The sequence below is a fragment of the Cherax quadricarinatus genome, chromosome 38 (genome assembly GCF_038502225.1).
Source record: "Cherax quadricarinatus isolate ZL_2023a chromosome 38, ASM3850222v1, whole genome shotgun sequence".
In the NCBI taxonomy this organism is placed as follows: Eukaryota; Metazoa; Arthropoda; class Malacostraca; order Decapoda; family Parastacidae; genus Cherax; species Cherax quadricarinatus.
The window spans coordinates 5,477,612-5,493,250 of NC_091329.1; the positions used below are offsets into that span (position 1 = coordinate 5,477,612).

The following is a 15,639-nucleotide window of genomic DNA, read 5'->3' on the forward strand; positions in this document are numbered from 1 at the left end:
TTGCTGATGATACTGTGCTTATGGGAGATTCTAAAGAAAAATTGCAAAGGTTAGTGGATGAGTTTGGGAATGTGTGTAAAGGTAGAAGGTTGAAAGTGAACATAGAAAAGAGTAAGGTGATGAGGGTGTCAAATGATTTGGATAAAGAAAAATTGGATATCAAATTGGGGAGGAGGAGTATGGAAGAAGTGAATGTTTTCAGATACTTGGGAGTTGACGTGTCGGCGGATGGATTTATGAAGGATGAGGTTAATCATAGAATTGATGAGGGAAAAAAGGTGAGTGGTGCGTTGAGGTATATGTGGAGTCAAAAAACGTTATCTATGGAGGCAAAGAAGGGTATGTATGAAAGTATAGTAGTACCAACACTCTTATATGGGTGTGAAGCTTGGGTGGTAAATGCAGCAGCGAGGAGACGGTTGGAGGCAGTGGAGATATCCTGTTTAAGGGCAATGTGTGGTGTAAATATTATGCAGAAAATTCGGAGTGTGGAAATTAGGAGAAGGTGTGGAGTTAATAAAAGTATTAGTCAGAGGGCAGAGGAGGGGTTGTTGAGGTGGTTTGGTCATTTAGAGAGAATGGATCAAAGTAGAATGACATGGAAAGCATATAAATCTATAGGGGAAGGAAGGCGGGGTAGGGGTCGTCCTCGAAAGGGTTGGAGAGAGGGGGTAAAGGAGGTTTTGTGGGTAAGGGGCTTGGACTTCCAGCAAGCGTGCGTGAGCGTGTTAGATAGGAGTGAATGGAGACGAATGGTACTTGGGACCTGACGATCTGTTGGAGTGTGAGCAGGGTAATATTTAGTGAAGGGATTCAGGGAAACCGGTTATTTTCATATAGTCGGACTTGAGTCCTGGAAATGGGAAGTACAATGCCTGCACTTTAAAGGAGGGGTTTGGGATATTGGCAGTTTGGAGGGATATGTTGTGTATCTTTATATGTGTATGCTTCTAGACTGTTGTATTCTGAGCACCTCTGCAAAAACAGTGATAATGTGCGAGTGTGGTGAAAGTGTTGAATGATGATGAAAGTATTTTCTTTTTGGGGATTTTCTTTCTTTTTTGGGTCACCCTGCCTCGGTGGGAGACGGCCGACTTGTTGAAAAAAAAAAAAAATATATATATTGAATCAAGTGTGAGAGTAATGGTGGTTGGGGATTTCAATACTAAAGTGGGTAAAAATGTTATGGAGGGAGTAGTAGGTAAATTTGGGGTGCCAGGGGTAAATGTAAATGGGGAGCCTTTAATTGAGCTATGTGTAGAAAGAAATTTGGTAATAAGTAATACATATTTTATGAAAAAAGAGGATAAATAAATATACAAGGTATGATGTAGCACGTAATGAAAGTAGTTTATTAGATTATGTATTGGTGGATAAAAGGTTGATGGGTAGGCTCCAGGATGTACATGTTTATAGAGGGGCAACTGATATATCGGATCATTATTTAGTTGTAGCTACAGTTAGAGTAAGAGGTAGATGGGAAAAGAGAAAGGTGGCAACAACAAGTAAGAGGGAGGTGAAAGTGTATAAACTAAGGGAGGAGGAAGTTCGGGCAAGATATAAGCGACTATTGGCAGAAAGGTGGGCTAGTGCAAAGATGAGTAGTGGGGGGGTTGAAGAGGGTTGGAATAGTTTTAAAAATGCAGTATTAGAATGTGGGGCAGAAGTTTGTGGTTGGAGGAGGGTGGGGGCAGGAGGAAAGAGGAGTGATTGGTGGAATGATGAAGTAAAGGGTGTGATAAAAGAGAAAAAGGTAGCTTATGAGAGGATTTTTACAAAGCAGAAGTGTTATAAGAAGAGCAGAGTATATGGAGAGTAAAAGAAAGGTAAAGAGAGTGGTGAGAGAGTGCAAAAGGAGAGCAGATGATAGTGTGGGAGAAGCACTGTCAAGAAATTTTAATGAAAATAAGAAAAAAATTTGGAGTGAGTTAAACAAGTTAAGAAATCCTAGGGAAAATATGGATTTGTCAGTTAAAAACAGAGTAGGGGAGTTAGTAGATGGGGAGATGGAGGTATTAAGTAGATGGCGAGAATATTTTGAGGAACTTTTAAATGTTAAGGAAGAAACAGAGGCAGTAATTTCATGCACTGGTCAGGGAGGTATACCATCTTTTAGGAGTGAAGAAGAGCAGAATGTAAGTGTGGGGGAGGTACGTGAGGCATTACGTAAAATGAAAGGGGGTAAAGCAGCTGATGGCATCATGGCAGAAATGTTAAAAGCAGGGGGGGATATAGTGTTGGAGTGGTTGGTACTTTTGTTTAATAAATGTATGAAAGAGGGGAAGGTACCTAGGGATTGGCGGAGAGCATGTATAGTCCCTTTATATAAAGGGAAAGGGGACAAAAGAGACTGTAAAAATTATAGAGGAATAAGTTTACTGAGTATACCAGGAAAAGTGTACGGTAGGGTTATAATTGAAAGAATTAGAGGTAAGACAGAATGTGGGATTGCGGATGAGCAAGGAGGTTTCAGAGTGGGTAGGGGATGTGTAGATCAAGTGTTTACATTGAAGCACATATGTGAACAGTATTTAGATAAAGTTAGGGAAGTTTTTATTGCATTTATGGATTTAGAAAAGGCATATGATAGAGTGGATAGAGGAGCAATGTGGCAGATGTTGCAAGTATATGGAATAGGTGGTAAGTTATTAAATGCTGTAAAGAGTTTTTATGAGGATAGTGAGGCTCAGGTTAGGGTGTGTAGAAGAGAGGGAGACTACTTCCCGGTAAAAGTAGGTCTTAGACAGGGATGTGTAATGTCACCATGGTTGTTTAATATATTTATAGATGGGGTTGTAAAGGAAGTAAATGCTAGGGTGTTCGGGAGAGGGGTGGGATTAAATTTTGGGGAATCAAATTCAAAATGGGAATTGACACAGTTACTTTTTGCTGATGATACTGTGCTTATGGGAGATTCTAAAGAAAAATTGCAAAGGTTAGTGGATGAGTTTGGGAATGTGTGTATAGGTAGAAAGTTGAAAGTGAACATAGAAAAGAGTAAGGTGATGAGGGTATCAAATGATTTAGATAAAGAAAAATTGGATATCAAATTGGGGAGGAGGAGTATGGAAGAAGTGAATGTTTTCAGATACTTGGGAGTTGACGTGTCGGCGGATGGATTTATGAAGGATGAGGTTAATCATAGAATTGATGAGGGAAAAAAGGTGAGTGGTGCGTTGAGGTATATGTGGAGTCAAAAAACGTTATCTATGGAGGCAAAGAAGGGAATGTATGAAAGTATAGTAGTACCAACACTCTTATATGGGTGTGAAGCTTGGGTGGTAAATGCAGCAGCGAGGAGACGGTTGGAGGCAGTGGAGATGTCCTGTTTAAGGGCAATGTGTGGTGTAAATATTATGCAGAAAATTCGGAGTGTGGAAATTAGGAAAAGGTGTGAAGTTAATAAAAGTATTAGTCAGAGGGCAGAAGAGGGGTTGTTGAGGTGGTTTGGTCATTTAGAGAGAACGGATCAAAGTAGAATGACATGGAAAGCATATAAATCTATAGGGGAAGGAAGGAGGGGTAGGGGTCGTCCTCGAAAGGGTTGGAGAGAGGGGGTAAAGGAGGTTTTGTGGACAAGGGGCTTGGACTTCCAGCAAGCGTGCGTGAGCGTGTTAGATAGGAGTGAAAGGAGACGAATGGTACTTGGGACCTGACGATCTGTTGGAGTGTGAGCAGGGTAATATTTAGTGAAGGGATTCAGGAAAACCGGTTATTTTCATATAGTCGGACTTGAGTCCTGGAAATGGGAAGTACAATGCCTGCACTTTAAAGGAGGGGTTTGGGATATTGGCAGTTTGGAGGGATATGTTGTGTATCTTTATATGTGTATGCTTCTAGACTGTTGTATTCTGAGCACCTCTGCAAAAACAGTGATAATGTGCGAGTGTGGTGAAAGTGTTGAATGATGATGAAAGTATTTTCTTTTTGGGGATTTTCTTTCTTTTTTGGGTCACCCTGCCTTGGTGGGAGACGGCCGACTTGTTGAAAAAAAAATATATGTGTATATATATATATATATATATATATATATATATATATATATATATATATATATATATATATATATATATATATATATATATATATATATATATATATACTGATCTCTGGCTGAAGGAGACTCAAACCTACGAACCTTGGAACAAAGTATGCAGTGCTTTACCAACCGTGCTACACTGGCCCAATACCTTGTCGCCCAGCTCACGCTAGACGTTTTGATCCAAGGCAGCCAGCTTTCAAGTAGGAGGCTTACAGCTTTTCATCTCGTAGCTTTTCATCTAGTAGGCTGATGCATGCAGGGGATGAGATGAAAAGCTGTAAGCCTCCTGCTTGAAAGCTGGCTGCCTTGTATCAAAACGTCTAGCGTGAGCTGGGCGCCAAGGTATTGGGCCAGTGTAGCACGGTTGGTAAAGCACTGCATACTTTGTTCCAAGGTTCGTAGGTTCGAGTCTCCTTCAGCCAGAGATCAATATTTATATATATATATATATATATATATATATATATATATATATATATATATATATATATATATATATATACGCATCAGCATGAAGTTCATATATTAAAATGTTTTATGTCATACTGTCACTTTGCAGCCATTACTAAATGGTAAGGAAGATGCTGTGAGGATCGTAGAGGACATGCAGAGTGAAGAGATGGCGAAAAAACTCGAAGCTACTGTTCTTGTGAGGAAGTTCCTCACTCAGTCCTCACCATCAATAACAGAAACTTTCCTGGACGCGGACGTTCTCACACCAGCGCTCGCCAACCTTAAGGACAAAAAGTGAGTGTTCTTTCTTACCAAATTTACCTTTTGTCCGAAATGCACTGCATAACTAAGAGATTATCTATGTAAGTAATCATTGTGAAACATTGTAATTTACATTCTAATTCATGGATAATAAAGGTTTATTTACCTAATCAGGGTGAAGAACTTTTGATCCCCTAATTGTCCTCCGAAATTTGTATTATCCTTGAGATTTATCCCCGATGATTTCCATGTATGTTATTATGCATCAATTTGAAACAGCCTCGCTCAGAATGACTTGTGTAAAAAAAAAGGGACTTTGATTCCAGGAAGTAGACTCATCCTTTTTCATTGGATTGAACCTGAACGCTTCCTAAAAATACCATACCACGGGCGGGGTAGAACCCGCGATCAGTCTCAAAACTCCAGACCGTCATGAGACTCCTAGTCTCCACGCGTGATGCAAACCCTATAGGTTCATCCTTTCACCTGATTATTATTAAAAAAATCTTGTGTGAAGTTAACCACAAAGTTGTTATTTGAGTAATTTGTTTACCCAACACCCAGCCAGGTAGTTAATTAAGATTTCAACATCTCCACTCTCTTAATTTTTTTTTTCACTTGTATACCCCATTTTTTGTGCAGTTAAGAAAGATTGTGTGGTAGAAATGGAACATTCAAACAGCTCAAGGGAGAACTCCAAATATTTTTCAATCGAGACTTTTTATCTACATCTCCAAAGCTGTGGATCCCCACAGTCTGCGCTACAAGTGGACCCCATATATACCCTGTTTAGCGTATGCATTTTGTGTATACATTATAAGGTAGGTTTTCAAAAACGCTCAAAATCACTCCACGGGTACTATTACTGATGCTGATTAAGAATATGAACCTAAAAATGTAAAACCATATCTTTTAGCATGATACAAGGCATGTTTCCTCCTCTCCCTCCTGTTAGAGCACGCAAACGATCTCATCAAAACTATCTTATCCTTCAATCAACGCTATATATATAGGATTTTTTCGCGTTTGTGGGCAGTTATAGATCAAACACACATTTCCATCTTGCCTATTCCCCATTTTAAGAGGAAAAATTTTCACCCCAAAAAATCAGTTTTTTTTTTTTTTTTTTTTTTTTGGGGGGGGGGGGATTTTCTCTTAAAATGGAAATAGGCGCGATGGAACTGTTTGGTTGATCAATTACTGCCCACAAATGTGAAAAGAAATCTCTGTATATAGCTTCCATTGAAGGTTAAAATAGTTTTGATGAGAACGTTGATGTGCTGTAACGGATTCACACTTGTGATGAAATCAGAGAAAAAACATGCATTGTATCATGCTAAAGTGATCTGTTTTTATCTTTCTGAATTCATATTCTTAATCAACATTAAAAAAATATTACCCATGGTGGGGTGAACTTAAATAATTTTGAAAATCCTCCCAACAATTGCTAAAATCTTTGGGTTACATATTTTTGTGTTCAGCATCTGTTCACTTAGTTATTAATTACACAGCATATGTACATCAAGAGATATATATCGCTCAGTGTATTTTACACTGAGAGCTTACATCAGTCCCTAAAATAGGGATTAAAGTATTCTTGACTCGTGGTGAATAGGTGACCTGCAAACTTGAAGGACCCGCATGTAGTCGATAGACTTCGGACACCTCAGGGAAGGTTCCTTGATATCAATAAGGGGCTCTTGACCCAAAGAATTGGACCTGACGTTCCTTGGATTGAACCTGATGGCATTGCACTTTCCTAGGCGCTATCTGACCCTTACGGGTTTAGCACTTAATTGCCAGTAGTGTGACTGACCCTCCCACCCTCTCCACAGCCAAACCCTTGTGTTGGAGACAGTGTGGGTGCTCACCAACATAGCTTCAGGAGAGTCGCGCTTCACTCAGACACTAGTTGGTATGTGCTTTCCCTGTTCTGCCTATAATTTTATGATAAAAACAACAGTAGTAATGATAATCAATAATAATATGTTAGTAGTAGTAGTAGTAGACTATATTTCACTAGAGCTGAGCTTCTTCATGTCATCGCTTGAAAACACTCAGCCTTTGCATTGGCCTACGTATGAGCATTTTGCCTTGCATGCAGAGCGAGGCTTGGTGGAGCCGCTGGTGGAGGCGCTAGGAGCACCGTACAGCGCAGTGGTGGAGCAGGCAGCTTGGGCACTCTCCAACATCGCGGCTGACAGGCGTGAGTTCCGGGATCAACTTGTGACTGCCGGGGTCGTCAAGCTCCTGCTGGCCCACCTCAACAACTCCACACCGGTACGTCCCTTCAAGAGGAGTACTTTGATGCTGGTGAAGAGTTCTTGGTTCATGGAAGTGAATCTACCCTCCCACAGTTGATAATCAAGGAAAACTTGAATAAACAATCTAAAGCGTGAACATTAAAATGGTATAAAATACCGACAGCTTGTTAGGTAAGACACATATGCAACAGTTAGGTATCTTTATTTCGAAACGTTTCGCCTACACAGTAGGCTTCTTCAGTCGAGTACAGAAAAGTTGATTGAAGCAGAGGGTACTTGAAGACGATGTAATCAGTCCATCACCCTTAAAGTTTTGAGGTGGTCAGTCCCTCAGTCTGGAGAAGAGCATTGTTCCAAAGTTTGAAACAATGTTGTTTCAGACTATGGAACAATGCTCTTCTCCAGACTGAGGGACTGACCACCTCAAAACTTTAAGGGTGATGGACTGATTACATCGTCTTCAAGTACCCTCTGCTTCAATCAACTTTTCTGTACTCGACTGAAGAAGCCTACTGTGTAGGCGAAACGTTTCGAAATAAAGATACCTAACTGTTGCATATGTGTCTTACCTAACAATCTAAAGCGTACCTCATTCCAAACCTTCCTGACACCAGTGCACTGTTTTTATTGCAGTGCTGTACGATCCATATAGTTTTATTACTTTGTTTATAATGACAACTGATAACATAACTGTGTGTGTTAGTGTACATGTGTGTCTATATCCTCAAAATTCTCATCTTTATCCTACACCTGTAACTTGTCCTCTTTCCCATCAGTCCTCCATATTTACATGTTCAGACAACCTTACCCATGTCTTTGTTTATATATCCAGGACTCTTTCACCCGGATCATTGCCTGGGTACTGTGCAACCTGTTCTTCCACAAGCCCCTTAATATGTCCATGGAGGAGGTGTCCCTCATCTTGCAGGCGTTGAAGGATCAACTTCTAGACCATAAGAACACGCAGACCCAAGGTAAGAGATGATGCAATGGGAGGCCCATTCCCTCGCCTCGAATTAACACTGAAAAGTTTTACAGACCAAAAATGCACTATCATGTATGTGGACACCAACAGCGTACAGTCCTTCAGGGAAATAAATCATGATAGGTCTTGCCAAGCTACTATATATCAACATATGTAGGAATAACACTAGGGGGTGAAGTCACAAAACTTCCCCAATATCAGGAATGCAAAGCTCATTTAGCAAACGGTAAAACTGTAACAGTAATTTTAATGAAGAATAACTTTAAAAATTAAAAGAAAACTAATTTTAAGAACATCTTAACGATTAAGTAAAATGGTTGATTAGTTTGTTAGGTTGAAAGCCTATCGACTCTGTGATTTATTAAAGGTTGCATTTCAACCGTACATCAGCTGTTAAAATAATCCAGAAGTAATATTGGATGGTTAGTTAAGTTTAAAGCTTATCGAATGTGTAAGTTATTGAGGCTGTAAATGCACTTTGTGATATACACTTCTGTATAAAACCTACGCAACGGTAACAAATAATTTAAAATAAACATTGTACTAACTACTAACAGAAAAAAAGTAAATTGAGACTTTCTTAGTAAATCAGTAATTAGAGATGGTCATATTGTAATTTGTTGATGCTACTTCTTAAATAATCTGTGTACAGCTTTAATCACTAAGAGAAATAATAGTAACCCATTGGGATGACGCACTACGCTAGTATACTGTATTCTTCTGAACATTATTTACTGCATAATTAAACACCACATTGGCAGCTGTGGTTGGGGAAAACCTCGTTACCACACAGGATGAAATGGAGTGTTCAGAAAAGCCTGAAGGCAAAGAGAAATTGCAGAGGATGCTTTCAGTGGAATAACGTTTGGTTTTATCAAAGCGTTTTTGTTTTATCAAGTCATGATGAAGGACTGAGTTTTGAAGGAAGCCTTCATTAATTAAGCAACCAGATGTGCCCTTCAATGCCACCTCCTTGCTTGATTTCTTACATACCTGCCTTTGTACCTGTTTAGTATGCATTTACCGACTTGTGTACCTGTCTCTCTCTCACTCCACACTGTGCCTGTTCGTAGCGGAGGCCCTGAAAGCGATGGCGAACTTCACTGATCAGGGCGTCGAGTATATCCAGCAGGTGGTGGAGGCAGGGATGGTTGAGCAGCTGGTGGCCCACCTAGACTCCAGTGAGAGTAACATGCTGTCTTCAGCGTTGAGGGCTGTGGGTAACATCATGACCGGAACAGACAGTCAGGTGAAGGACTTCGGGAAACCTTTTGTGTATCTGTAGCTCTGGTTTAAATTTTCTTTTACATACATACATAATTTGACATTATCAGAATTTGAATAAACATTGTTTTAGATTTATTTTTATCTTACACATTTTCCCTACCCTTAGACAGTTGTACTCTTTTTTTCGTTTGTTTCGTCTCCCAATCACCCTTTTATCTAGGGGATCCCACCTTATTACAGACTGATGCGGTACTGGTGGCTGGAGTGCTACCAGTCTACACACGCCTGCTGGCAAACTGCAGTGATGTTAAGACCAGGAAGGAGATTTTGTGGGCTATCTCCAACATTACGGCCGGTACATCCGACCAGATCCAACAAGTCATATCTTCTGGACTGCTGACAGAACTGGGACTGGCTGTCCAATCGGTGAGGTGCTGCTGGTATTAGTTATCACTTAACATTATTAACAGTCTAAAAAACAGCATCACTGGTGATAGTTTCATCTAACTGAATAATTTGATTAAAATTAATCATTCGTTTGGCAGGATGAATTTCCCATACGAAAGGAAGCAGCATGGGCTCTCTCCAACATAACTGACGTAGGCACCAGAGAACAGGTGGATGTGTTACTGCACGAGGATGTCATACGATATATGTTGGCCCTGCTGGCTGACCTTGACCCCATCCTCGTATCTTTGGGCGTAGAGAGTACCGACAGATTTCTGAAAGTAAGATACGGACTGAAGGCTTGATTATCTGATTAACTTTGCTGTTATAATATATTCAAGAGCTGTGTCATCAGATTTTGTAATATTTTTTCATTATTATCTTAACCAGCACTCAGTGTTATCAGATTTTATTTAAGTCTTCAGTTATATTAAGTCTCTGTTGTTGTCAGATATAATTTTCTTTTCCATTAATAGTCTGTGTCATTATTTGATTAAAACACATGAATGAAAACTGAGTGAGCGAAGCTTTATGAACATTTTAAAACTTATAAGCTTAAGATCAAACTAAGTGAATTTCTCTGAAAAGCACTTGCTCTCACAGCTTCACAGTTTACCAGTTATGTAACTACTTTGCTGAAGAGCTCTTAATCCAAGGAACCGCATCGAATCTGGATGCTTCCTATATAACTACAACGGGTTTACAGCTTCCCCCCCTGATAAAAATAAAATAATATCTGCTTCAGCCTCTAATCATGGGTTAGTGTGTTTATGCTGGTGAAAGGAACTGACATCCAAGAAATTGGAGCTAGCTTTCCCTTCCTCGGATCAAAGCTGATTGTCTACCATTATGGTGGTACTGTACGAGTCCCTATGGTTTTAGATTATTATTATAATCAAGGAGGGAAGCGCTAAACCCGGAGGATTATACAGCGCCTTGGGGGATGTGGAAGGCATTCAGGCTTAATTTGGGAAACTGGAGCACAGATCCAATTCCCTAAATAAAGAGCCCCTCACCAACATCAAGGAACCTTCCTTGAGGGGATATGGTTTTAGAGTATTCCATGAATATAATAACATAAGGAAAAGTTTGGACAGTCCCTATGAGTTCTCTGGTGATCAAAATAGCTCGGCACATCAAATTTATAGCAGTAACTTAGACAGTTTTTTGTAAGGTAATATTTGCATAGACCAAAACGTTTTTTTGTTGACTTTTCAATGTATTATAATATTTAACTCTTCTCCTCGCAGAAATCTAATGATCCGGCTGCCGTCAAGGAGGCAATACGCGAGTGTGACGGCGTGAGCCTCTTACAGCGACATCTGCAACACGGAAACGACCAGATTGCTCAGAAAGTGAGAGCCATCCTCGATGACTTGTCTGTGGATCACGAGCAGGAGAGGCAGACACTGCCACAGGATAACCACGACGGGGCGAAGGAAGAGGAAGAGGCGCATGAGGACGACAAAGAGTCAAACGATCAAGCGAATGATGAGGAAAAGGTGAACGATAATAATGAAAAGGATAAAAACAATGAAATTTATAATGTAAACGAAAATGATATACTGTGGATGCGGGATACTGAAAACTGGTAAAATGGGACACCAGTTGCTGTGGAGTTGGGTTTTGACACGCTTTACCCAGGTGTGGGTTTTTTCACGGCCATGAAAAATATGAAAACCAAAGAGCTTAAATAGCGCAGAACTCACGTGCGTCGAAATAATGAGTTTTATTCAGCTACAAGAGGCAGCCTACCGGCCTATGTAAGATTTTCTTTGTTCTAGAATAAGAGATATGAAGGAAATCTCTCATAGGCCTGGACGAGGGTGAAATTAATATTGTAGTAAGACAGTATTGTTTGCGATAACCTGGAGTGGTGTGTGAACATTGTAGTGTCAGCCTATGTATACATGTAGACAAATGGAATTTGCTGATGAAATACAACTTAGGCTACAAAAAAGACTGTGTTGTTATATAACTTTTACTCTCTCGTTGCACTCAAAATAATCTTAGTATCTGTTTATGGTAATTTTTTACATTTCTAATTTTTACCATTTCAAAACTGACATTAAATCGAGAATAAAAACAAAGTCAGTTTCAAAAATCACTTAACAGTAATTAGTTCACTGTGTGAGTGTTTGTTCCAAGGAAAATTTTGAATAATGTAAATCGGTTATGTTCTTGCATGTTAAGGCGTCTGTCCTACATGTGTCGCTCACACCCTTCATGGTGAGGGGTTCTTGATTCAAGGAATTGGAGCTGTCCACTTCCATAAAATACCTCCCCTTCTCCAAGCGCTCTATGACCCCCACGGGTTTAACGCTTCCCCATGAATATAATGTTTCCACATATTTCTTTTCACAAATTTACTGCCCTGTAATATATATATATATATATATATATATATATATATATATATATATATATATATATATATATATATATATATATATATATATATATATATATATATATATATATATATATATATATATATATATATATATACATATATATATATATATATATATATATATATATATATATATATATAATGAAGCAAATAAAAAGGAGAAGAAAAAGTCGATAATTTCCTCACCTGTTTTAAATAACTATTATGACTTAAGTGAAAATAATAATGAACTTATGATGAAGATGGTAAAATATTTTGCTACAAATTATTTTATCTCCGTTAGTTAAATAACGAAAGGGAAGCAGTGAGAGCATTTACATTATGTGGTTTATGAAGGGATATAGGGACAAAATAATGCAAATAGTACTCAAGAATTGAGTACACCGGGTACAAGTGTTGAGTACACCGGGTACAAGTGTTGAGTACACCGGGTACAAGTGTTGAGTACACCGGGTACAAGTGTTGAGTACACCGGGTACAAGTGTTGAGTACACCGGGTACAAGTGTTGAGTACACCGGGTACAAGTGTTGAGTACACCGGGTACAAGTGTTGAGTACACCGGGTACAAGTGTTGAGTACACCGGGTACAAGTGTATGCTTGAATTATTACTGAAAGTTTAAGGTATAAGTCAGAAAGTAAGACTGCAAAAGAGCAATGACGATTTACGACAGGTTGGAGATATGTAGATCACGTGTACACATTGAAACATACAAGTGGAAAATATGTAGACAGGGATAAAGAGCTGTTTGTTGCATTTAAAGAATTGGAAATTGTATATAAGAGGGTGGATAAGGGAGCAATGTGACAGGTACTGCAAATGTTTGGCACAAATAGATTACTAACAGCAGTAAAGAGTTTTAATGTGAAGAGTTAGGTCAAGGTTAGGGTATGTAGGGGCGAAGGGAACTATTTTCCAGAAAAAGTAAAAAATAAACCTTTGATAGCGATGTGTGGTCATTGTGGTTTTTAATGTATTTAAGTGGAGTTGCAAAAGAAGTCCTATGGGTTTAGCGCTCCCCCATGATTATAATAATGTAAAAGAAGTGAGTAATAGAATGTTTGGGAGAGATGTGGGATTGAGAGACAATACTACTGCTACGAAGTTAGCATCGGTACTGTTGCTCTTTGCTGATGATACAGTTCTTTGTGGAGATTCTGAAGAGAAGTTTCAGAGGCTGGTGAAGGGGTTACAGAGGGTGTATAAAGAAAATTAATGGTGAACATAGAATAGAGCAAAGAGATGAAGGTAACGAAAAGATTAAGCTACGAAAGATCAAATATCAGATTGGAGGGAGAGAATGTGGAGGAAGTGAATGTATTTGGATCATTAGGAGTGGACGTGTTGGCAGATGGGTCTACGAATGAGGTGAATAATAGAGTAGATGAGGGGAAAGTAGATGGTACACTGAGCTACCTGTGGAAAGAAAGATGCTTATTTAGGGAAGCTAATGAGAAAATCCAGCAGAGAATAGTGACACCAACACTTTTATACGAGTGTGAGGCATAGGTTGTGGACACTGCAGCAAGGAGGAGGCTGGAGGCAGCGGAGATATCATGTTGGAGAGCAATGTGTGGTGCGATTATGCAGAGTATTAGGAGCAGAGAAATTTAATGGTGATGTCGGGGGGTCACTATGGATATAATTCACAGGATTGGAAGAGGGGGCTGTTAAGGGCATTTATCCCTTTAGAAAGGACAAAGCAGGGAAGAATGACAAATAGGTTCGAGGGAGTGGGTGAAAGGTTTTTATATTTTAGGAGCTTTGAGTATCCAGGAGGACTTTATGAGGGTGCTAGATCGAACGAATGGCGAAGTGGTTCTCAGAGTTTGACGTTCTGTTGGAGTATGTGCTTGTTTACCTTATCTTGTATTAAAAACATTAATAGTAAAACAACAACAACATATTCAGCTATTGAAGACTCTTATCAAGGAATTCATGTAAAGGTGGCAACACTGCAACACCTGTTAGTTATTGTTGACGTTGTTTATGGCAACACTTATGTATTGAAGGTAGCCATGAGTATCCTCTCACTCCACCCGCTCACTCCACCCCCTCACTCCACTCTCCTCACTCCACAACCGTTGGTACTTGGTAGGTTTACGTTGTCAACAAAGCTGACCACGAATTCGTTTAAATTTTTTTCGAAAACCTTCCAACCAACACGATCTTCTCTTCTACTCTCGCCACCACACCAAAACTAAACGTGGTGTAATAACAGGTTTTTTTCCTTCATGCCCTCCGAATCTGTAGCAATGTGTTCCTTGAGGAAGAATGCTCTCTTATTGAACAAGTATTTTCTAAACTTCACTATCCTCGTCACTTCATTAGAGACTGCAGACACCTGACATATAACATCTTCAACTCACCCTGACCAGATACTGCCGAGAGGAGATGCATAGTCTTCCCCACCAACTCAATTGCCAAATACTTTTTCCAGCATCTTTTCCAATACCTCATTCCAGGTATCCACCACATCCACAACCATCAAAGACATCACTAGTAAGAGACACAACAAGGTTCAATCCTCTGCAGGGGTATACATAATCTCTTGCAAGGACTGCAACCAATAATACGTGGGCGAGACATCCAAAGACCTCCAAACACGTATTTCAGAACACCAATACGCAGGCAGGATGGGACGATTTAAGGAACGCCTACGTTTTACACTGAAGCTTCCAGAACTATTTAATCAGTAACAGAGACACAAGACCCATCAACAGGGAAGAAGACAGTCAGTACCGCAGAATCTTGGAGTCATCACTTATCTGGATATCTAACAATTTCAACCAGGGAAAAATATTTTACATTTAGCTGAACCTCCCAGGAAACTTCTTCATCGTTATCCTACATAACAACATACTCACTCGCCCGTCCCGGGAAGGTCCGTCTCAAATCCAACCTACCCATTATTCTCCACTGACTCTCCACACTATATATACTCATGTACTCTACCCAGGTATATCTGTTTGACCTGATAAAGCCCACTGTGTGGGCGAAACGTAATAAAGGATCGCATTATACTCCATTTGTGTTGAATTTTTCCAACGTTATTTATAGCACCTTTATTTATTCCACTTTTCTATTTGTACACCTCAGACATAACTCCCCTAATTCTACGTCTTTTCCAGAAATGCAGATTTAGTGTCTTCAACTTATTTTCGTAAGTAATGTTTCTAATACATGGACTCAACTTGGTCATCCTTCTCTGTATATTTTCCAGCTCATGAATATCTATCCTGTAATATGGAGACCAAAACTGAGCAACATAATCTGAGGTCTAACCTATGATATATAAAGTTCTTCCTCCTTCACTCCACCACCACTTACTCCACATTATCATTTCATTCATCTTACTCCAATCCACCACTTCATTCCGTCACAACTTACTATATACCACCACCACTTAACTTCAGCGCAACTTCACTCCACCACCACATCCTTCATATCACTGCCTTCACTCCACCACTACTTCCTTCTTCATCCCTTCCTTCATTTCACTATTATTTCCTCTACTAACACTTCCTTCACTCCACTATCACTTCCG

The 15,639-nt window shown here is 39.5% G+C and overlaps 1 protein-coding gene across 4 annotated transcripts in view; it reads left to right on the plus strand.

Annotated features, from left to right (window-relative positions):
* LOC128692943 (importin subunit alpha-4-like) overlaps window positions 1–12,050 on the plus strand; it is a 39,275-nt gene extending 27,225 nt beyond the window's left edge. For all 4 annotated transcript variants that reach the window (XM_053782314.2, XM_053782315.2, XM_053782318.2 and 1 more), the window contains 8 exons: window positions 4,602–4,789; window positions 6,592–6,671; window positions 6,861–7,036; window positions 7,853–7,994; window positions 9,079–9,254; window positions 9,473–9,658; window positions 9,778–9,960; window positions 10,930–12,050. In XM_053782314.2, the coding sequence (XP_053638289.2) occupies window positions 4,602–4,789; window positions 6,592–6,671; window positions 6,861–7,036; window positions 7,853–7,994; window positions 9,079–9,254; window positions 9,473–9,658; window positions 9,778–9,960; window positions 10,930–11,274 (1,476 nt within the window). In that variant the 3' untranslated portion in view covers window positions 11,275–12,050. The remainder of the gene's footprint in view (window positions 1–4,601; window positions 4,790–6,591; window positions 6,672–6,860; window positions 7,037–7,852; window positions 7,995–9,078; window positions 9,255–9,472; window positions 9,659–9,777; window positions 9,961–10,929) is intronic.
* The last annotated feature ends 3,589 nt before the right edge of the window (window positions 12,051–15,639 follow it).